This window comes from Capricornis sumatraensis, chromosome 1 (genome assembly GCF_032405125.1).
Source record: "Capricornis sumatraensis isolate serow.1 chromosome 1, serow.2, whole genome shotgun sequence".
NCBI lineage: Eukaryota > Metazoa > Chordata > Mammalia > Artiodactyla > Bovidae > Capricornis > Capricornis sumatraensis.
This window is the reverse complement of record NC_091069.1, coordinates 180349331-180373377: the sequence shown is the minus strand read 5'-3', so window position 1 is coordinate 180373377 and position 24047 is coordinate 180349331. Positions and strand designations below refer to the sequence as shown.

At 41.1% G+C, this 24047-nt stretch overlaps 1 protein-coding gene across 1 annotated transcript in view; it reads right to left on the bottom strand.

The window, feature by feature from the left end:
• The window catches only part of ATP13A4 (ATPase 13A4), a 92749-nt gene that overhangs the window by 33151 nt on the left and 35551 nt on the right, over window positions 1–24047 (bottom strand). The window contains exons 11-19 of the mRNA XM_068968587.1: window positions 23036–23170; window positions 20247–20417; window positions 19334–19491; window positions 18402–18590; window positions 14979–15040; window positions 8615–8765; window positions 6504–6590; window positions 6126–6279; window positions 4875–4986 (exon numbers count right to left, since the gene is read on the bottom strand). Coding sequence (XP_068824688.1) covers window positions 4875–4986; window positions 6126–6279; window positions 6504–6590; window positions 8615–8765; window positions 14979–15040; window positions 18402–18590; window positions 19334–19491; window positions 20247–20417; window positions 23036–23170 — 1219 coding nt within the window. The remainder of the gene's footprint in view (window positions 1–4874; window positions 4987–6125; window positions 6280–6503; window positions 6591–8614; window positions 8766–14978; window positions 15041–18401; window positions 18591–19333; window positions 19492–20246; window positions 20418–23035; window positions 23171–24047) is intronic.

Sequence of the window (24047 nt, the reverse complement as noted above, 5' to 3'; positions counted from 1 at the left end):
CACTCAGTGATTTTGGATGAGTCACTTCCCCCTCTGGGCCTCACCTACCATTGACAAAGGTGGGGTTGAAACTGATCAGTAATTCTTAGCAGGGGCGATACTGCCTCTCAGTTCAGTTCAGTTCAGTTGCTCAGTTGTGTCTGACTCTTTGCAACCCCAGGGACTGCAGCACACCAGGCTTCCCTATTCATCACCAACTCCAGGAGCTTATTCAAACTCATGTCCATTGAGTCGGTGATGCCAGCCAACCACTTCATCTTCTGTCGCCCCCTTCTCCTCCTACCTTCAATCTTTCCCAGCATCAGGGTCTTTTCCAATGAGTCAACTCTTCGCATGAGGTGGCCAAAATATTGGAGTTTCAGTTTCAGCATCAGTCCTTCCAGTGAATATTCAGGACTGCTTGGATCTCCTTGCTGTCCAAGGGACTCTCAAGAGTCTTCTCCAACACCACAGTTCAAAAGCAGCAATTCTTCAGTGCTCAACTTTCTTTATAGTCCAACTCTCATATCCATACATGACTACAGGAAAACCCATAGCTTTGACTAGATGGACCTTTGTTGGCAAGGTAATATCTCTGCTTTTTAATATGCTGTTTAGGTTGGTCATAACTTTTCCTCCAAGGAGCAAGAATCTTTTAATTTTATGGCTGCAGTCACCATCTGCAGTGATTTTAGAGCCCAAAATATAAAGTCTCTCACTGTTTCCATTGTTTCCTTATCTATTTGCCATGAAGAATTGGACCAGATGCCATGATCCTAGTTTTCTGAATGTTGAGTTTTTTTTGTTGGTTTTTTTTTTGAATGTTGAGTTTTAACCCAACTTTTTCACTCTCCTCTTTCACTTTCATCAAGAGGCTCTTTAGTTCTTCTTTGCCTTCTGCCATAAGGGTGGTTTCATCTGCATATCTGAGGTTATATATATTTCTCCTGGCAATCTTGATTACAGCTTGTGCTTCATCCAGCCCAGCATTTCTCATGATGTACTTAAAATTCTCCAAGCCAGTTCAGCAATACGTGAACCGTTAACTCCCTGATGTTCAAGCTGGTTTTAGAAAAGGCAGAGGAACCAGAGATCAAATTGCCAACATCCGCTGGATCATGGAAAAAGCAAGAGAGTTCCAGAAAAACGTCTATTTCTGCTTTATTGACTATGCCAAAGCCTTTGACTCTGTGGATCACAAGAAACTGTGGAAAATTCTGAAAGAGATGGGAATACCAGACCACCTGACCTGCCTCTTGAGAAATCTGTATGCAGGCCAGGAAGCAACAGTTAGAACTGGACATGGAACAACAGACTGGTTCCAAATAGGAAAAGGAGTACGTCAAGGCTGTATATTGTCACCCTGCTTATTTAACTTCTATGCAGAGTACATCATGAGAAACACTGGACTGGAAGAAACACAAGCTGGAATCAAGATTGCCGGGAGAAATATCAATAACCTCAGATATGCAGATGACACCACCCTTATGGCAAAAAGTGAAGAGGAGCTAAAAACCCTCTTGATGAAAGTGAAAGAAGAGAGTGAAAAAGTTGGCTTAAAGCTCAGCATTCAGAAATCGAAGATCATGGCATCTGGTCCCATCATTTCATGGCAAATAGATGGTGAAACAGTGGAAACAGTGTCAGACATTACTTTTTGGGGCTCAAAAATCACTGCAGATGGTGATTGCAGCCATGAAATTAAAAGACACTTACTTCTTGGAAGGAAAGTTATGACCAACCTAGATAGTATATTCAAAAGCAGAGACATTACTTTGCCGACTAAGGTCCATCTAGTCAAGGCTATGGTTTTTCCAGTGGTCATGTATGGATGTGAGAGTTGGACTGTGAAGAAGGCTGAGCCAGACGAAGAATTGATGTGTTTGAACTGTGGTGTTAGAGAAGACTCTTGAGAGTCCCTCGGACTGCAAGGAGATCCAACCAGTCCATTCTGAAGGAGATCAACCCTGGGATTTCTTTGGAAGGAATGATGCTAAAGCTGAAGCTCCAGTACTTTGGCCACCTTATGCGAAGAGTTGACTCATTGGAAAAGACTCTGATGCTGGGAGAGATCGGGGGCAGGAGGAGAAGGGTACGACCCAGGATGAGATGGCTGGATGGCATCATGGACTCGATGGACGTGAGTCTAAGTGAACTCCAGGAGATGGTGATGGACAGGGAGTCCTGGCATGCTGCGATTCATGGGGTCACAGAGTTGGACACAACTGAGTGACTGAACTGAGCTGAACTGAACTCTGCATATAAGTTTAATAAACAGGGTGACAATATACAGCCTTGACATACTCCTTTCCCTATTTGGAATCAGTCTGTTGTTCCATGTCCAGTTCTAACTGCTGCTTCTTGACCTGCATACAGATTTCTCAAGAGGCAGGTCAGGTGGTCTGGTATTCCCATCTCTTTCAGAATTTTCCATAGTTTCTTGTGATCCACATAGTCAAAGGTTTCGGTCTAGCTAATAAACCAGAAATAGATGTTTTTTCTGGAACTCTCTTGCTTTTTGATGATCTAATGGATGTTGGCAATTTGATCTCTGGTTCCTCTGACTTTGCTAAAACCAGTTTGAACATGTGGAAGCTCACAGTTCATGTACTGTTGAAGCCTGGTTTGGAGAATTTTGAATATTACTTAGTGTATGAGTTGGGTGCAATTATATGGTAGTTTGAACATTCTTTGGCATTGCCTTTCTTTGGGATTGGAATGAAAACCGACCTTTTCCAGTCCTGTGGCCACTGCTGAGTTTTCCAAATTTGCTGGCATATTGAGTGCAGCACTTTTACAGCATTGTCTTTCAGGATTTGAAACAACTCAACTGGAATGCCATCACCTCCACTTGCTTTGTTCATAGTGATGCTTCTTAAGGCCCACTTGACTTCACATTCCAGGATGTCTGGCTCTAGGTGAGTGATCACACCATTGTGGTTATCTGGGTCATGAAGATCTGTTTTGAATAGCTCTTCTGTGTATTCTTGCCACCTCTTCTTTATATCTTCTGCTGAGGTCCATACAATTTCTGTCCTTTATTGTCCCCATTTTTGCATGAAATATTCCCTTGGTATCTCTAATTTTCTTGAAGAGATCTCTAGTCTTTCCCATTCTACTGTTTTCCTCTATTTCTTTGCATTGATCACTGAGGAAGGCTTTCTTATCTCTCCCTGCTATTCTTTGGAACTCTGGTTTCAAATGGGTACATCTTTCCTTTCTTTCTTTGCCTTTTGCATCTTTTATTTTCTCAGCTATTTGTAAGGTCTCCTCAGACAACCATTTTACCTTTTTGCATTTGTTTTTCTTGCAGATGGTTTTGATCCCTGCCTCCTGTACAATGTCACAAACCTCTGTCCATAGTTCTTCAGGTACTCTATCAGATCTAATACTTTGAATCTATTTGTCACTTCCACTGTATACTGCCTCTAGAGGACATTTTGAAAACTTTTTAGGCATGCAAAATTTTACCCTGCATCCCACATGCCTTTTGAATATTTTACAGGATTCACAGACACTAAAAACACCCATGGGTATATTGAAATAAGCAAATATAAAATTGTTTATACTTCCCTTAGCTCTGTCTTACATATAAACACAAAGTATTTTTTACATATTTTTAATATTTCATTGAGTTTTCCAGGAATATAATGTATATTGAGAGGAAAGTGTTCTATTATATTCAGGTTTACTAAGAATTTTTAGTCATTTCACAGAGTCACCTCATTGACAGACTGCCAGAGATATCTGAGATTCCAATAAATAAAACACGTATCAATCTGCATTCCTTCCTGTTAACATCCCCAATGATTCTACATATGGTGTAAGCAACGTATTGTTTCGTTTTGTTTTAATGGAGTCGATTGAGTATTTATTGAACTATTTATTACTTTTTGTAAGGCACTATAATTTGTGCTTCTATTTTTGCTATATAGAGGGCATTATATTTCTTTCTTAAACAGAATGTGTGCAGATCATGTTACCTATGAATTTTATTTTCTTACATTAAAAGAAGTGATACCCAATAGTTATAGTAAGAGAGTGTTGAATCTGGCAAGGTTGAAAACAATTACATTGAAAACAATTACAGACCTTCCAAATTTAAAATCCTAAATAACAAACTAAGCCTTGATTATCTCCATAGCAGTGTCACCAATAGTGGCTGACAGAGAATATTGGACATGACTTGAAAACGAAATAAATACCATTCCCTGAAAACAGTGAAAAATAAAACAACAAATAAATTTGAACTACTAATCACTCCAGTACATTTTAACTTTTGAGCATCCTTATTTTAATCTATCTATAATAAAACTCTCTTTAAAACTCTCTTTATAACAGATTCTCTGAAGTTTTTCTTGTTTTTCAACAAGTATTACCGAGATTATATGTTAGGCCCAAGCTATATTTATTTGTTTTATTAAGTTGTGCATTTTTTATCAAGATTTTTTTTCAGTCAAATGTTATGTTTTCTAACTTTCAACAAATTCACCACCTTTGACACAAAATAAAAATAATAAAATCCCCAAATAGCTAAGTAATGGGAAACAAAAAAATAATTTAAAATCAAACTTATATTTGGTCCAAAATGAGAGCAGGACCACAATTTCAAACTCTCTGAAACATAGGTTATATTCATATATTTGGTTTCACAAAGCTGCACAACCATATTTTACAATTTTTACAGCTATTTCTGGTCAATTCTCCCAGTCAAGTTCACATCACCTTTGTGATTTGGGCAGGAAAGGAATGACTATATCCCCGTTTACTAAGTTCAAGGACATTTTATACATAAAAATTCAGAAAGCTGTGTTGCTGAGTCCACTGCCCAGTCTGGTGTATCTTCCCATGAAATCATTCTGCTTTACCAAAATTCTCCCCTCCGCCCCTCTTACCTCATCAAGGCAGAAATGTGGTGATCCATTTCCAGCTTTTTGTAGGCCAGTCCTATGACCCGGAAGCCCTGTGTCGTGTAAATCTGAAGCTCACTAACAAAACTAGTTGGTACTGTTCAGAAAATAACACAAGATTAGTGTGCAATATAAAACTCAATTGGTACTGGCAGAGAAATTCCTTGCAAACAGAACCAACACTTGCCCAAGAAAACACACCTCTACAAAAGGTATGCAAACAAGTCAGTGGGAACTTTAAATATCACTACGTTGTCATGACTGACTTCTTGGGATCCAGTTAAGCAGAAGTGAAAAGGAAGTACTCGAAAAAAAAAAAAGAATGAGTAAGTGTATAATTCTTTTTTCTCCAGTTTAACCAACAAAAATTTATTGAGAGTCTATTATGGATCAGGCATTGTTTATGCAGAGATTGAACTGTAATCCCTGCTCTGAGGGTCTTTGTCTAGTAGGGTCACAGCCAGTAGACTAAGAATACAATTGAATGAGACGCTTGCTATGACCCAGGCAATTGGGCAGCACACTTTGGGAGCATTATGCATCTACCAGACTGGGAGGAGGTGGTCAGATCGAGAAGGAAAAGGGCATGTGGCTGAGGGAGCATCGTGTACTCGGGCATGGGGCCACGAGGCAGTAAACCTTGACAATTCAGCTCAGGGGAAGCACAGGATGTGAAGATAGGAGTAGTAAAGAAAATCTGGAAAGTGTGATAGAAGTCAGATCAGGAAGGCTTTAGATATGATTCTAAAGAAGTTTGAGATTATCCTGAGCCTATGAGAAGCAACCAAAGAATGCAAGTAGGAAATAACAATATAATTAGGCTACGTGACAGAAAAACTGATCTGCGCATAGTGCAAAGGATGAATGAGAGTAGGGAACGCTGGGGAGGAGGAAGCCAATTCACCAACTATTGAAGTGATCCAGGAGCAGGAGGATGAGAGCCTGAGCTGCTGGAGTGGCAGAGCCGTGGATTAGCAATTGGCAAGATAGAAGTGCTGAGGGAGAGACAGGAACCTAGGAAGAATCCTGAATTGGGGTGGGGGAGTAATACTTTCACTCACTAAGTTAGAAAATACAGAGAGTGAGAAAGATAAGCTTGATTTTGGTACTGAGTTTGGAATACCAATGACTCATCAGATTGGTGATGACCAGTAGACAATTGGATTTGCCAATCCAGTGCTGAAGGGACATATGTGGGACAGATTTTCCTGTTGTAATGTAAGTCTGATCACTTACCTGTCTCAGGTTGGCAAAAGCTGGCCACCCTCTCTGGCGCACCTTTCATGAACACCAGCTGGTCACCCCCCATCTCTTGGACAATGACGGTCATCCTCTGCAGCGCTGAGGAGAATGGGAACTGATGCAGGATTGCAATTCCTTCCACTGGGACCTGGTTGAGGGAGGGGGATGGAGACAGACACACCACATAGCTTCTAGCTACGGGGAGTTAGCTACTGCTCCCCAAGTCCTCAGTCTGGCAAATAAGGGAAACAAGGTCTCACCAATTTTCACACAAATCAAAGAACACACATTCCTGAACTTTCAAAATTGTGAGTCTCACAGGACTTTCCCTCTGAGTTGGGTCTTGTGGGGTAGAGAGCAGGCAAGGCTTACCTGACTGGATGTTCCACAGGGCTTAACAACCATGGCACATCCTGGCACTCCCTTGAGGTGGAAATCGTCCCCGGAAGCCACCATTTCCTATTTCATACAGGATATTTCATTGTGGAGATTTCTTTCCCTTTCATCCACGAATACTGTGCTCAAATCCTCCCCTTGAGAAAATCCTCAGACTGTCTCAATGTATTCTCCTCCCTCAGATACATGGAGGTAAACAAGACTTTAATTCACCACAAAAAAATAATACATCAGAAATACTATGGAACTTGAAGGCCAGACACTTCTGAATTAGTTATATAATTTCTCCTGCTTTCTCTGCTAGAATTTGTGGCATAAAGGCTCTCTCCATTTCAGAGGGCTTAACTTGAAAACACTGAGCATGGATGGCCAATACCTTATTGTCTTCCTTCTCCTGGTTCACTGTTTCTCCTGCTCTTTCCTCTCTGTCTAATTTGGATGGACGGTCCTCAGGGTACAGGAGGGCAGGGACTATGATGTACATGGTTAACTTTTGGTAAACAGTAATTGCTATAATAATGATCCTAAGTTATAGGCAAAGGAACCTTTTACACAAAGATGCCATAATGCTTTATAATCATCTCGTGGAGTGGCAGAAAAAAAAAAATCTCAGAGAGGAAATTATAATTCCTACTTAAAGATACAGAAACAGTAACCCAGGAAGGATGGAGAAAGTTATATCACACTGCTACAGACGCATGCCCTATTAACAATGGGAGGTGGTAGTGGTTTGGTTGCTAAGTCATATTGGACTCTTTGTAGCCCATGAGCGGAATCTCCCAAGCAAGAACACTGGAATGGGTTGCCATTTCCTTCTCCAGTGGATCTCCAGACTCATAGATTGAACCCATGTTTCCTGCATTGCAAGCAGCTTCTTTACTGACTGAGCCACAGGGAGGTCCTATTAATGCTGGAAGGGACCCTAAAGATTGCCTCTTTCAGTGAGGATTTTACACATGTTATTACACAGACCTGGAACTGAACCAGATTACGGAGAGTGAAGTGGGCTGTGGCTAAGCACGTGGGGACGCATGTTCCCTAAGCTGTACCTTTACTCCCCATCTTCTATCTCAACCAGAGTAACTCCAATGATTTGTTTTGGGTAGGGTGCTTTTGAATAAAGTTCCCTTTTAAGGAAAGATTCCAGCTTTTTTGTTTTCTTTTATGTGAACACTGCTGGTCTAGTTCAATTCCCTCATTTTAAAGTCATGGAAATTCCCAACAGGATAGATGACCTCATGAGGTCAAGGAGTCAGAGCAGAGCCAAGATGAGAACTGGGAGAGCCAGATACTTGGTCCCGAACAAGATCATTTTCTCTGAAATCCACTTCAGAGTCTCAACAAAAGCTCTCATGGTGTTCTTTTTAGTGCCTAGTCTTAGAGACAAAAGTATGCTAAAGTGATAGAAATAAAACTCCTGGTAACAATGAATTACCCTAAGCACTGGGGAAGTGATGCTTCCTAATCCCCATGTTCTAGACAACTTTGAAATCAGACACGGCTCATATTGTAGTTGAGAAGAGTTAGAACGTAATTAGGAGAAGGCAATGGCGCCCCACTCCAGTACTCTTGCCTGGAAAATCCCATGGACGGAGGAGCCTGGTGGGCTGCAGTCCATGGGGTCGCTGAGGGTCGGGCACGACTGAGTGACTTCACTTTCACTTTCATGCACTGGAGAAGGAAATGGCAACCCACTCCAGTGTTCTTGCCTGGAGAATCCCAGGGACGGGGGAGCCTGGTGGGCTGCTGTCTCTGGGGTCGCACAGAGTCGGACACAACTGAAGCGACTTAGCAGCAGCAGGACATAATTATATGATAATTATACTGAGACTGTTGAGCTAGTAATAGATTCCAGGCACAGTACCAGGGATTTCTTACATGCATCAGTCCGTTTAATCCTCACAGTAACCCCAATACAGAAATACATTGTACAAGCAGAAAACGGTTTAGATGAGCCCGCCCCTCACTGCCACATGTAATCCATATTGGAGACCTCTAATGCTATAAGCAGTGCAGAGCTGTAATAAAACCTGAGTTGGCCTGGCCTTGAAGAAGCTTCTTAAAATCTCTGAAAAGCAGAGGCTTACCCAGGTGGTGGCCTCAAACATTTTGAGGTCCAGTGGGTCTCCCTGGATGGTCCCATCAAGAAGGATCAGAGAGTGGCAGCTGGTCATGGCTGCACACAGTGGGCCCCATGGCAAAGTCCTGCCTGAGGTAAACCTGTGGACTTCCTGGAAACTGAAGGAGAAAAGGGAAAGGACTTTAGTCCTCTTCCTCCGGGCCAAAGTGAAGCTTCTGGAGGTCATTATCCTTTAAAAATATAAGTTAATATGCTTTGTTGCAATACATACTCACTTTCGAATCCCCTCAAATGAACAGTGTTTCATTCAGCCATCAGCCTTATATGAGTTCAGTGAGTATGAGAAAGGTCCTGAGGTTTCAAGCTCTTTCTTCCCTCTTTTCCCTATGCCCCTCTCTGGCACTGATTTAAATCCAGAGATACAGAAAGAGCTATAAATATCACCCTTAGTTCCAACTGCGTCTACTCCCACCTGGACTTCTGGACCCACTATTTCCTATGCTGTGAGACAGAACAGGCTAGCTCATACTATAGCTTCTTGTGTATATATCGCCTTCAATCTATCCTTCAGGGCAGGGTTGTTTCTTCCATAGCTCTTTTCAACATATCTGATGTTTGGTCCACGGCAGACAGTTGGCAAATTTAAGAGTAAATAAATGAATGAGTTGGTTACTGGAGATTTGAAAGACCATAATGTTAAATAAATGAAAAATTTTTAAAGCATTTTAAAAAGGACACTGCATTTTCCTCTTCTACCCCAGCATCTAGGGTCTATATTGCAGGCATCATTTCCATCACTTCCTATAGAAGTGGCCTCATTTAAAAATTTACCAAGACACAACTCAAATGTCACATGCAGGGTTCTTTCACTAATTCAGTACGGAAGTTACCAAATTTGGCCTTGGGCCTATGAAAGGGTCTCCTCTTATTGGTCAGGCCCTTCTTACACGTGCTGCACAGTAAGCAGTTTACAAAGCAGTCTATCCTACTTGGAGAACCCTGAGTAGCAGAAGGTGCTTCCCAGATTGAGGCCAGATCTGTTTCTTGGAACCAGTCAGAATCTACTTGCCCATCCTCCTCCATGTGTCCACTTCTTTCAGGTTTGTGGGCAGCTTGGTTGCACACGCTGTATTACTCCCTTCCTCTGGGATTCCACAGGAACCTCTAGCTGTGCCTTCAATATACAGTTTCTAGACCTCTGAACTTCCTATTTACTCTTTCTTGGAAGAGTTGGTATTTTTCACTTTTTGTCATAGTTTGTCTTAAAATTTGGTCTTCAGGATCAGACTATTATTTCTCATGATATGGACACTGTGTTTCCCTTGGTTGCTCTAGCCTTTTGTTCCTGAAAGCAGGTTCAGCAGAATATTAACTCATAACCTAACCCATTTTTCTTCCTGGCTTCCTCATTCAAGCTTCCTTAAGAGCTCAAAAACCTCTTGACTGATTACTGACCTTGTTGATGGTGGTATCTATTATTATATCCTGAAAGTTCAAGTACCTCAGCGGTTACAATGTGTCCCTGGTATTTTAGTAAACAACTAAAAGGAACCAATCACCATCAGGGATTAAAACAGGTTCTCAAGCTCACACTGTGCAGCAAATAGATCAGGAAAAAAGAATCTTATTTTTAACACGGCACAAAAACTGTCTTCCATATTAATTCTGGATAGTTCTATATTTCTGAGGATTGGGCCAGACTCTGATTTGTACAACAAATAAGTAGAATTCTCTGTCATCCTTGTCCTTGAATTTTTATTTGAATGTTTGCGATTTATCAAGGTCCTGTAGTCAGGTAGATTTCCAATGGTTTTGAAATACCTGGCACATTGGGAAGGCACATTTTGAAGTACCTGGCACATTGAAGTACCTGGCACTCTTTGGAAAAGATAAGAATTATTACAAAATGACCTTATATTTTACAATAATATATTTAATAGCTTTAAATCAAGTGCTGACTTCTTACTTAGAGCTCAATCTGTTTTCTCTTATTCTACTAATTAAATCTGTCATTTTTTAAAAAACTAATTGCTCTTTTAGTCACTTGCAGCCAACTTTGAGCATTTGGAGAAAGGAAGGGACTGGGAAAGAGAGTGACAGGCTGAATTAATCCATCAATAATCTAAATATTATATCAGTTAGTTTTATTAAATTTGACAAGTCACTTTTAGCAACAGAAAGTTTTAAAAATTTTGTGACTAAGATGATGTTAATTCAATAAGCAGAAGAGCATTCAAAAGACAGAACATACTTGGTTCATTCTAGATAAACAAACATTTATGGTGCATCTACTGTGTATGCCAGCTATAGAGCTATATGTCACTAGGGACAAATTTAATAAATAAGAAAAAGTGCTCTCTAAATCCTCACATATTTGAATAAATGCATATACTTTTTATAGAGCTGAAACAGAAAAATACTAATAAAACTGGCTATATATCCAAACTTACCTTTGAAAGAAAAAAAAAAAACTAGAAACTTTACCACTTACAACAGCCTTCTTCTATAGACTAAAATGGCTAAAAGCACCAGAATCAACTTTTTAACTCAGGAAATGGACTTGTATCTTAATAGTATATTAATATGGAAATGTATTCAGTTCAGCTCAGTTGCTCAGTCGTGTCCAACTCTTTGCGACCCCACGAATCGCAGCACGCCAGGACTCCCTGTCCATCACCAACTCCTAGAGTTCACTCAGACCCACGGCCATCGAGTCAGTGATGCCATCCAGCCATCTCATCCTCTGTCGTCCCCTTCTCCTCCTGCCCCCAATCCCTCCCAGCATCAGAGTCTTTTCCAATGAGTCAACTCTTCGCATGAGGTGGCCAAAGTACTGGAGTCTCAGCTTTAGCATCATTCCTTCCAAGGAAATATCAGGGCTGATCTCCTTCAGAATGGACTGGTTGGATCTCCTTGCAGTCCAAGGGACTCTCAAGAGTCTTCTCCAACACTACATTTCAAAAGCATCAATTCTTCGGCACTCAGCCTTCTTCACAGTCCAACTCTCACATCCATTCATGAACACTGGAAAAACCATTGCCTTGACTAGACAGACCTTAGTCGGCAAAGTAATGTCTCTGCTTTTGAATATACTATCTAGGTTGGTCATAACTTTTCTTCCAAGGAGTAAGCGTCTTTTAATTTCATGGCTGCAATCACCATCTGTAGTGTTTTTGGAGGCCAAGAAAATAAAGTCTGACACTGTTTCCACTGTTTCCCCATCTATTTCCCATGAAGTGATGGGACTGGATGCCATGATCTTCGTTGTCTGAATGTTGAGCTTTAAGCCAACTTTTTCACTCTCCTCTTTTACTTTCATCAAGAGGCTTTTTAGTTCCTCTTCACTCTCTGCCATAAGGGTGGTGTCATCTGCATAGCTGAGGTTATTGATATTTCTCCCAGCAATCTTGATTCCAGCTTGTGTTTCTTCCAGTCCAGTGTTTCTCATGATGTACCCTGCATATAAGTTAAATAAGCAGGGTGACAATATACAGCCTTGACGTACTCCTTTCGCTATTTGGAACCAGTCTGTTGTTCCATGTCCAGTTCGAACTGTTGCTTCCTGACTTGCATACAGATTTCTCAAGAGGCAGGTCAGGTGGTCTGGGATTCCCATCTCTTTCAGAATTTTCCACAGTTTCTTGTGATCCACACAGTCAAAGGCTTTGGCATAGTCAATAAAGCAGAAATAGATGTTTTTCTGGAACTCTCTTGCTTTTTCCATGATCCAGTGGATGTTGGCAATTTGATCTCTGGTTCCTCTGCCTTTTCTAAAACCAGCTTGAACATCAGGAAGTTCACGGTTCACGTATTGCTGAAGCCTGGCTTGGAGAATTTTGAGCATTACTTTACTAGCATGTGAGATGAGTGCAATTGTGCAGTAGTTTGAGCATTCTTTGGCATTGCCTTTCTTTGGGACTGGAGTGAAAACGGACCTTTTCCAGTCCTGTGGCCACTGCTGAGTTTTCCAAATTTGCTGGCATATTGAGTGCAACACTTTCACAGCATCATCTTTCAGGATTTGAAATAGCTCAACTGGAATTCCATCATCTCCACTAGCTTTGTTCGTAGTGATGCTTTCTAAGGCCCACTTGACTTCACATTCCAGCATGTCTGGCTGTAGATGAGTGATCACACCATCGTGATTATCCGGGTCATGAAGATCTTTTTTGTACAGTTCTTTTGTGTATTCTTGCCACCTCTTCTTAATATCTTTTGCTTCTGTTAGGTCCCTACCATTTCTGTCCTTTATCAAGCCCATCTTTGCATGAAATCTTCCCTTGGTATCTCTAAGTTTCTTGAAGTGATCTCTAGTCTTTCCTATTCTGTTCTTTTCCTCTATTTCTTTGCATTGATTGCTGAAGAAGGCTTTCTTATCTCTTCTTGCTCTTCTTTGGAACTCTGCATTCAGATGCTTATATCTTTCCTTTTCTCCTTTGCTTTTTGCCTCTCTTCTTTTCACAGCTATTTGTAAGGCTTCCCCAGACAGCCATTTTGCTTTTTTGCATTTCTTTTCCATGGGGATGGTCTTGATCCCTGTCTCCTGTACAATGTCACAAACCTCCGTCCATAGTTCATCAGGCACTCTATCTATCAGATCTAGGCCCTTAAATCTGTTTCTCACTCCACTGCATAATCATAAGGAATTTGATTTAGGTCATACCTGAATGGTCTAGTGGTTTTCCCTGCTTTCTTCAATTTCAGTCTGAATTTGGTAATAAGGAGTTCATGATCTGAGCCACAGTAAGCTCCTGGTCTTGTTTTTGTTGACTGTATAGAGCTTCTCCATCTTTGGCTGCATAGAATATAATCAATCTGATTTCGGTGTTGACCATCTGGTGATGTCCATGTGTAGAGTCTTCTCTTGTGTTGTTGGAAGAGGGTGTTTGCTATGACCAGTGCATTTTCTTGGCAAAACTCTGTGAGCCTTTGCCCTGCTTCATTCCGCATTCCAAGGCCAAATTTGCCTGCTACTCCGGGTGTTTCTTGAGTTCCTACTTTTGCATTCCAGTCCCCTATAATGAAAAGGACATCTTTTTTGGGTGTTAATTCTAAAAGGTCTTATAGGTCTTCATAGAACCATTCGACTTCAGCTTCTTCAGCGTTACTGGTTGGGGCATAGACTTGGATAACTGTGATATTGAATCGTTTGCCTTGGAAACGAACAGAGATCATTCTGTCGTTTTTGAGATTGCATCCAAGTACTGCATTTCGGACTCTTTTGTTGACCGTGATGGCTACTCCATTTCTTCTGAGGGATTCCTGCCCGCAGTAGTAGACATAATGGTCATCTGAGTTAAATTCACCCATTCCAGTTCATTTAAAATATGTTATGGATAAGTCACTTGCATTCGCATAATGCAGAAGAATGTATAACAAGTATGTTATACTCGTGACTTCCATTGCAAGTATGAGAGGGAAACATTCTCATTAAAAAAACAAAACCTGAAATCAACTATTGTTGCTGTTGAGTTGCTGTCGTGTGTGACTCTTTGTGACCCCATGGACTATAGTCTGCCAGGGTTCTCTCTCCTTGGGATTTTCCAGGCAAGAATACTGGAGTGGGCTGCCATTTCCTTCTTCAAGGGATTTTCCTGACCCAGGGATGGAAGCCGGGTCTCTTGCATTGCAGGCAGATTCTCTACCATCTGAGCCAAGAAATCAACTATACCTCCATTTAAGAATAAGCAAGCAAACTCAAAACCTGAATTTGTCAAATGTTCGTGTTCAGATCAGACTGGAAGTTGTAGTGGGAAGAAAAAGGAGGCTGTGAAACAAACTGAAACGAGAGAGCCCCAGGAGAGGGACAGGCAATACATCTTTACTACCTTGAGTTGAAAACTGTCAAAATGGAATCCTTTCTGGCCAGAAATAGAGGAGTTTCCAGGAGCCAGAACTAGAATATAAAGGAAAATGAAGTACACTAGCTGTGGTTCCACAGATACTCCTTGTACTGAAATTCAGTGTCTGCAAGTCAGGGCCACGTTCCTCCTAGCACATGGAAGGGCTTCAGCTGGTGCTATGAACTTTAACTCCTTGAAGGACAGTGTCCAGGTATTGCCCAAATGATATACACTGGCCTCTGACTAATACGCCGACAGCCAATCACACGGTAGCAAGATGAATGCAGAGTCACAACGTGCCCTTCATTTCCTGGGTTCTGTGAGAATCCTGGGGCTGGGACAGGGGTGGAGGGAGGCTGCACATTTTAGTGAGTCTGGAAACAGTGAAGAAGAGAAATTAAAAGAAGTTTGGCCATCACTCTGGCAATCACTGCTTACCAAAGCCAGTGCCAGAACCTCTTCTTTATTAGTGTTCAGGATAAAGCTGGGAAACAGGAAATGATAACGCATTTGGTCCCGAGTACTTACCCGTTCCCATCACAAGGCACGACTCCCCAGAGATCCAAGCCATCCCTTGTTAAGGTGCCTGTCTAAACAGAAACAAGAGCTCACTTTACTCTGAAGATTCAGCAGCCCATAGTGACACCAGTAAGCTATGCTTTAACAGGGAAATGTATGTCACAAACCCATGATCAAGATCAGCACTTTGAGGAATGACACGATCAGATGGGCATCTGGAGTCCTGGGTGGAAGCTTTGATGAACTCATACCAGTTGTGGGACAAACTGGCTCTTAATCTCTTTGAACTTTAGTGTTCTCAGAGATAAAGGAAAGAAAACAGTTGCTGCCTACATATTTCAGAGGCCTGTTTTGAGAATTTAATGAAAGACTGAATGGATGGGAGAGGCGTTGGTAAGTCTGCTCTGAGAGCTAAAATGTGTGTCCACTGACATAGACAACAGACTTGTGGTTGCCAGTGGGGAGGTGAGGTGAGGGGGATGGACTGGCAGCTTGGGATTAGCAGATGCAAATTATTATATATAGGATGGATAAACAGAAGGCCCTACGGTATAGCACAGGGAACTATATTCAGTGCCCTCTGAGAAACCATAATGGAAAAGAATATGAAAAAAATATATTTGTGTAACTCAGTCACTTTTCTGTACAGCAGAAATTAAACACAGCATTGTGAATCAACTATACTTCAATAACTTTAAAAAAAATGGGTGAGTCCCAGCATTTATAGCAGAAGTTAAAAGTATGTCATCAGAAATAATAGAAGTATAATTTTTCACTGTTCTAAAGAAATAGTTTGCTATTTTGACATCTATTTGTTAAAAAGGTGTTTGTTGGTTTTTCTCTTAGTGCAGTATAGTGATGAAGAGTTTGGACTGGCTTAAAACACGGGCTGTGTGACCTGGGCCAATTATTTAGTCCCCTAAACATCAGAGTCCTTATCTGTAATGTGGTCATAATCATATAGGGTTGTTGCAAAGATTAAATGAGATAATATAGTGTTGAATATAATGTCTGCAAAGAGTAAAAGCTGAGAATAATGAAAGTTGTTCACAATTGTTACTTTTTATTCAAATTCATATCACAATTATCTTTCCCACCCCTGTCTCCCTTTCCAAGCTCAAGGATAATATGATCCTAGAAACAGAACATCTTTCTGTGTGATGCTAGCTTGATCACAAATTAACATTGACATGGTGGCATGAACCATATTAACCTTCTGTTCCTCATAAATCTCTTTGATATTCCAGTAATTATAAAATACAGCTCTGATCCCAGTAAGTTTCTGCTATCCCAGACCTTCCCAGTACTGTTTAATGTGTACGGAGTTTCAGTTGAGGAAGAGAGAATAAGTTCTGGAGATGGATAGTGATGATGGCTGCATAGCAACATGAAAGCACTTAAAGCCCCTTAAAAATGGTTAGCATGGTAAATTTTATGTTATAAATCTTTTGCCACATTAAAAAATAAGTAAATGGAAGGAAACAATAAAAAAGAAGAACACACTTTCAATGAACGTCTCCCCACTATCTAAAATGCACATAAAAATTTCTTAGCCAGATATTCCAGGTCTACCACACCCTTTCCCATCACTAAGGTTCTGCTCTGATCAAAGTCATTCTGTTCTCTCCTGACTCCATGCCCACATTCACATGACTATAATGTCTGCAAATTGTTTATCTTTAAAAATTTTTTGTATATATTATGACATTTGACATGCAAAAGGACTTTCTCTTTTTCAATTTATTTTTAATTGCCAAGACAGTGGCTTACATTACATTATAAATAACATTATATAAGTTTTTCCAACATTATATTTCTATTTCAGTATGCTGCTACTGCTAAGTCACTTCAATCGTGTCCGACTCTGTACAACCCCAGAGATGGCAGCCCACCAGGCTCCCCCGTCCCTAGGATTCTCCAGGCAAGAACACTGGAGTGAGTTGCCATTTCCTTCTCCAATGCAGGAAAGTGAAAAGTGAAAGTGAAGTTGCTCAGTCGTGTTCGACTTTTAGTGACCCATGGACTGCAGCCCACCAGGCTCCTCCATCCATGGGATTTTCCAGGCAAGAATACTGGAGTGGGGTGCCATTGCCTTCTCTGTTTTCAGTATGCTCACCACCAAAATTTTAATTTAGGAAACCCTTCTGATGGAGAGACTGCCTCCTTGGAGCTAGCCAGTTGTTAGAAATAGCCAGAGTCTCAGCCAAGAACATGCCTTTGATATGCAAACTAACCAGTCAGGAGTCATACCTTCCCTATCTGGCCACACTCCCCTGGAAACATCACCCCAAGGCCAGCTACTAGACAACTAGAGATCAATCCTATAGACCAAAACCCATCAAAATCATTCCAAATAGCTAGTTGTCATCTATGTACCCTGCCCTGTCTTGTCTTTCCTGCAGAAACTCCTTTATAAAGGCCATAACCTGAGCACTCCCCTCAATCTTCCTTTCCTTCCTGATCAAAATCTGGCATTCCTTCTCTGGCCCTGCCTGGTAGGACACACCTCTTCTGTCGGGGAACTGTAACATTAAATGCATTTTTCAATGGCATTTTCTGCCAACAGGCACTTAGTCACCTTTATAAATTAAGACACGGGTACAAAACAGCCCTTCATATCCATCTTACCCTCTTATAGCTCCCACCTTCATACCAGCATGTGTATACAGATGAAAAGAATATATTCAGGAGAAGGCAGAATAAGAGGCTGGTTGGGAGTAACTGGTATGGGATCAAGGATTATTTTAAGCAATTTACTGCAGATGGAAAACTATAGAAAAGAAAGATTTCCTGGGGATTTATTTTAACCTAGTCTCATAGTAAGAGACAGCTAGATAAACATTTTCTTTTTTATTCGTTCATTAAGTCAATGAATATTTATTGAACACTGACTATACGCCAGGCAATAAACCTAACATTAGGGATTCAGTAGTAACCATAGTTGCTGCTACTGCTGCTGCTAAGTATCTTCAGTCGTGTCTGACTCTGTGCGGCCCCATAGACGGCAGCCCACTAGGCTCCTCCGTCCCTGGGATTCTCCAGACAAGAATACTGGAGTGGGTTGCCATTTCCTTCTCCAACGCATGAAAGTGAAAAGTGAAAGTGAAGTGTAAAAGCTTTAAATTTTGTATGATGGTTTTGACTATAGAGGGACAGAATGCTATTTTGATTCATTGTGATTCATAGAATATTGGAGCTGGAAGAACCCTAAAAGATTCACCTACTCAGTTCCTACTTTCCCTCCTCTAAACCCTAGAATCTGAGATCAAGAGATGTATCTGTCCTAGATGACATATCCAATCAGAGACTAAATGAAATCAGGTACCCAGTACCCACATCCAAGGTTTCCTGCCTCACAAGAATGTAAAGCACCTATGCATGATGACAGTGATGATAAAAACGGCGCTGAGGGTGATGATGAAACATACATACCTTGTCAAAGCAGACCAGGTTTAATTGTCCACATACGTTGATCCTCTGGGGGCTAATGCAGAAGATGCTTCTCTTCTTCAGCCTCCTCTGGGCATACATAATGCCTGTGGTCAGAGCAGCAGGCAGAGCGGGAGGAACTGCAATTGTGATGACGTCAAGGGCTTTCTTCACTACCTCCCCGGGAGTTTCCTGGGAGGACAAAGTTAGCTATTACAGAGAAATCAATTATGAACACTTTAATGCGTATGACTTTTCCCCTCCTCTTTATTTTCTATTTTGGTACAGATTTCTAGAAATCATATGAGCTGGCCAAATGTGATTTAAAGAGAATGAACACGTTTATTGGCTCTCTCTATATTTTGCCAAAGTGTAATGAAAAAGTCTGTAACAATTCATACTGCTACCAGTGGAGAACAATGTACCAGTGTGCCACAACCTTATCAACATTGGTTTTTATTTAAAATTCCTCATTAAACAGCTATAAAATACATTATTGGAATAAACATATTCTCAAATTGAAGATGAAAAATAGAGTAAGGCAAAATCCAAGAGTAGAGGCATGTTCAGTTCAGTTCAGTTCAGTTCAGTTCAGTTTAGTCGCTCAGTTGTGTCCAACTCTTTGCGACCCCATGAATCGCAGCACGCCAGGCCTCCCTCCCATCACCAACTCCCGGAGTTCACTCAGACTCACGTCCATCGAGTCAGTGATTCTCTATAAACACAGTGTTTTATTCCACTAGATCCGATGGCTATTATGGAGCTTGGTGATCAACTGCTTATATTGGGGATCTGGGAATATGTAGGCAGGTTTCAGCATTTGGCTTTGTTTTCCCAGGTTTGAAAACCACCCCTTAGATTAAGGTCAACAGGAGAATAAGAGACACTATAAATGAGCGTACATGCGCTGTAGTAAAAGAACAAAAGCAGCTTACCCCACTGAGCACATAGATGCACAAAGTATAGACCATCCCAAGGGTGGCTGTCCCTACGAGGCACAGGAGGAACCTGATGGCGTCTCTGTAGAGCTTAAAATTCATCGGCTTGGGGTAGAGAATGGACCTCACGAGGTCTCCCTTTGCAGTGTTGAATCCTGAAGCAGTAAACACACACCTCACACTCTCAGGATGACAAGTCCTTCTGCTAGTGCTCTTCTAATCTTCAACAGGGCTATTGTTTCCTCTAGAGAAACTTAAACAGTGCTTAAGCCCAAACACAATTAAAGGATGATTGGCAAAGTACCTAAATGCTACAAAGAATATATCCTAGCTCTTTCAGAGCCTGTTCCTCTCTGGCTTTCCTTCCTTATATTTCTAATTTTAGTGCATCCCAGAGATAGTAACGGAGAAAGCAATGGCACCCCAGTCGAGTACTCTTGCCTGGAAAATCCTATGAACGAAGGAGCCTGGTAGGCTGCAGTCCATGGGGTTGCTAAGAGTCGGATACGACTGAGCGACTTCCCTTTCACTTTTCACCTTCATGCATTGGAGAAGGAAATGGCAACCCACTCCAGTGTTCTTGCCTGGAGAATCCCAGAGACGGGGGAGCCTGGTGAGCTGCCGTCTATGGGGTCGCACAGAGTCGGACACGACTGAAGCGACTTAGCAGCAGCAGCAGCAGGAAATAGTTTATAAATTACAAAGCACGTGAATAATACTTATTGTCACCAGTGTTATTGTTTTACTAAAAGGTATATGCCATAGTTAAATTCACATTTTAAATATCTTTATTTACTTATATGGGGTTTGTCATCTAAAGACTGCTCCTTACCTAATTCATTTAAGGCACTAGATAAATGGAGTGAAAATATTTCATGAAAATAATAAAATGCAGGAGATGCTAACTAACCTGTCTGCAGTACCACTGCTTTCACGGTGCTGGAGCAGGCCCCCTTGGCCTGGATAACCTCCGTTCCACAGAAGAGGACATGCCGCTTGTACTCCCCTTCACTCTGTGTTTTCCAGGGCACTGAGCCATCCATCTTAGGTAATGGAGTTTTAGTGACTGGAATACTTTCTCCTACAGAAAACAAGCATCTCAGTTTGTGAGGTGGGGGACATTCATTCATTTAAATCATGCATTCACCAACCCATCACATGCCAGGCATTTTTTTGTGAGCTTCTCTCGTAGCAGGAACCTTTGGTATGGACGATATAAGGAGAAAGATAGTTCTTGTGTTCAAGAAGTTTGTAGTCTAGAGAGGGAGACAGCCATTAAAATAATGAAGTATAATGTCATGTTAGAAATACTCTAAGACTTATAAAATCAGACAGGGATGCTGAAATAGATTGGAAACAACCATTTAGCGAATAGCAAGTTGTGCAGTCTAGAATGCAGGATCTGGGGAATAAGAGGTCATGAGAGCTATGCAGGAGCCAGAGCTTGGAGAGCCCTGCGTGCACACACTTGAGTGTTTAAATCCCTTTCATTAGGCACTGGTGGCAGGAGAGAAATAGGGAGGTATTTCGTTGTTCGATTCAGGAGAGTACCATCACATTTACGTACAAGAGAGTGTACTATCTCTTCAATACAGGGAATGAATTGGAAGACTGATGAGGCTGCAGGCTCATACAGTCGGGAAACCATTGCAAGGGTCCCAGTTGAAGAGGACAAGGTCTGAACTGTGGCAGCTGACAGTAGGAGTAGGAAAGAACTGGTTTTGAGAAATAAAAAGTGAGCAGCTACCAAACTTGGGGAGATTTTTATATTGGTAGATCATAGCGACAGAGGAATTTTAAGTGGTTTCCTGGTTTCTGACTTGAAAGAGTGAGCAGAGGGTGGGTATTAATCATGAACATAAAGATTGTTGGAATCCTTATAGGAGGAAGGAGGGACTGCCTTTGGTCTCTGAGTTAAAGGTGACTTGTGGAAGGACCACGGTGAGTCGCTTTGTAGGTAGTTAATTTATTTGGGTCCTGAGCTCACGGGAGAGGTCTTGACTGGAGATATTTAGTCACAGTTCATCACCCTATAGACAATGATTACAATTATGGGAAGAGACAAGATTATTTAGGGATCACATGAAAGATGAAAAAAGAAAAAATCAAAGAACCCTGAACAGCTTCAGAAATCGAAGAGGTGGAGGAAATGGAGCCGCACAGGACACCAGAGTATTATTCAGAAAGAGACAGTGCTATCTGGGAAGGTTAGAGAGACGTGTTTTCAGAAAGAAGAAGTGGTCAGAATAGTCAAATGCCACGGGTTGGATAAAAAGATGAGAAATTTAAAGAATCCATTGGATTCGCCAATTGAGACTTTAGCGACTTTCACCAGTGTACTGGGAAGGGCAGATTTCAGTGGACTGAAGTGCTAATACAAGGTGGTGAATGAATTGTGAAAGTAAATAATCGCGCCTGTTCTGAGAAAGCTCGTTAAAATCCTCTACCTCCATTCATAGAAAGGATAATATAAAGTCAGGGATATGTCCCAGTATACTAGAGCTGCTTTCATTAGGAAAATGATATATGGTATTGTAAGCATCCCAGCACAAAGGGGTTTTTTATCAAATCTATGGATTACTTGGGGAAAGAAACCTGACCTGTCACATCGTTTTTGTTTTTGTTTTTTCGTTAAGTTCACACAGGAGGGGACTCTGTGCTGCTGTCTGCATTTCATGCCTTCCTGGCCAGCCAGGAGAAATGGTTTGATTTGGACTTTAATGGGAATCACAGGACATCAATACGTTTACAGCCTCCAATTCCATCTCTGAAAAAGTGTTTGTGATTCTTACAGAAAGGCTGTAACATCTCCTCCTAAGTGCATATGTGAGTTAGAACTTAAAGCACTGTGACCTTTAGTAAGACCTTCTCTCTGAACCTCAGCTCCCATATCCCTGACATGACATCCCTCCCAGCTCCAGCATGCAATTGAAAAATTAAATCCAGGGACTTCCTTGGTGGTTCAGTGGTTAAGAATCCACTTTATAATGCAGGTGATGCGGGTACAATCACTGGTTGGGGAATTAAAGTTCCATATGCCTGGGGCAACTAAGCCCATGTGTCATAAAGATCCAGCATGACCCAACAAAACGTTCCATGAGCCGCAACTACGACCCAGTGAAGCCAAATAAATAAATATTTCTTTATTTAAAATTATAATAAATAACAATGAAAAGTAAAAATGAAACACAGTTATTCAAAAATATCCAGTGTGCATTTTCAAAGTAGCAGCTTTGGCAAATCCTGCATCAACTACTTTTCAACATTTTCAGACCAAGCTAGAAAGAGCTTGAACTTGACCTGGGGCATGAAGGGTGTTTCAGGATGTCATTAACGGTTTGCAAACCATCTGTGTTTATCTGAAGATGCATTTTATAGAAAAACACTAAACATAAAAGCCACAAGTGATTCTGAAACATCAAATGATCTTTAAATTTTTTTAAATCTTTAAAATGACAGGATTGTAATAATCTTTTTTGCAGGAAAGAAATGCTAAACACTCAAAAAGTTAGGACTGTTATTAAACCTAGCATATAGAAATTAGCTTTAATTTGAACTCTCAGGTCTGTCCAGTGCAGGACTATTAGTAAGATCTGTGAGAGTAGGAAGGTCCCATAGCAGCCGCATGCTCTGCCATTATCATTCAGGAGAAACCTGGGAGAGCCAGCAGAGGCTGTATGTGAGGCGATAGAACTGTACCTGTCAACATGCTTTCATTCACTACGCAGCTGCCATCAATCAGAATGGCATCACATGGCATGTGCACTTTGCTCCCCATCAGAATTAACAGATCTCCAGGTACCAGGAAGCGTGATTCTAGCTCCTGGACTCCAGCTGAAAGTGTGAGGAAACAAAGTTGAGTCAGGTTTTTTCCCACAAAAACACAGTACAACCTCTACCTATATTGGGAATCAATGAAAAAGCAACCAAAGCATATATGACAAGGAAGCAATTCCACAACATTGACTCTAAATCTGCAAACAATAAGAAAAAAAAGGTAATAAATTATGTTATATAAAATGAAGACCTTTGTGTGACAATAAAAAAATAGAGAAAAAACTAATGACAAATTCAGAGACCATGTTTGAAACTTACGTTGCAGACAAAAGATTAATATTCCTAATTAAAAGAGAGTTTGAGAAAAAAAGAGATGTAAAGCAAATGACTGTATAGCAAAATTGCTGGATATGCTACCATATAATTCACATGCAAACAGACACACATATATACTACAAGGGGCATGGTGTTTGAAAAGATATTTATTCTTACTCATAGTAAGAAAATTGAAAAATATATCCTTCCTTTCTGCCTTCTGTCCTTCTTTCTGACCTTCCTTTATTTCTTACCTTCCTTATTCAGTCCCAAAGCCCCAAAGCTACAAGCAGTGAAGCAAGATAGACATCATGCAGGGGGCTGGGTAAAGTGCGGATACGAGTAGTAGTACACCATTCCACATGGTGAAGCCTTAACTGGATGAGTGGGTGCTTACGTGGCTGGGTGCAGAGTGTCAGAGCCCAAGGAGGGAGACAAGATCTCCATAGTGGCAGTGGTCTAGTTTGAGATATTGGAGTCCAGCCAGGGTGAGAAAGGCAGGATTGATACGATAAGTTGATATAATGAGGCTGAAGAGAGACAGGTTTCTCACTGAAGAAAGGAAGTTATAAGAAACAGAAATAAAATCAGAATGAACTTTGTGGTACTGGACTGGAAT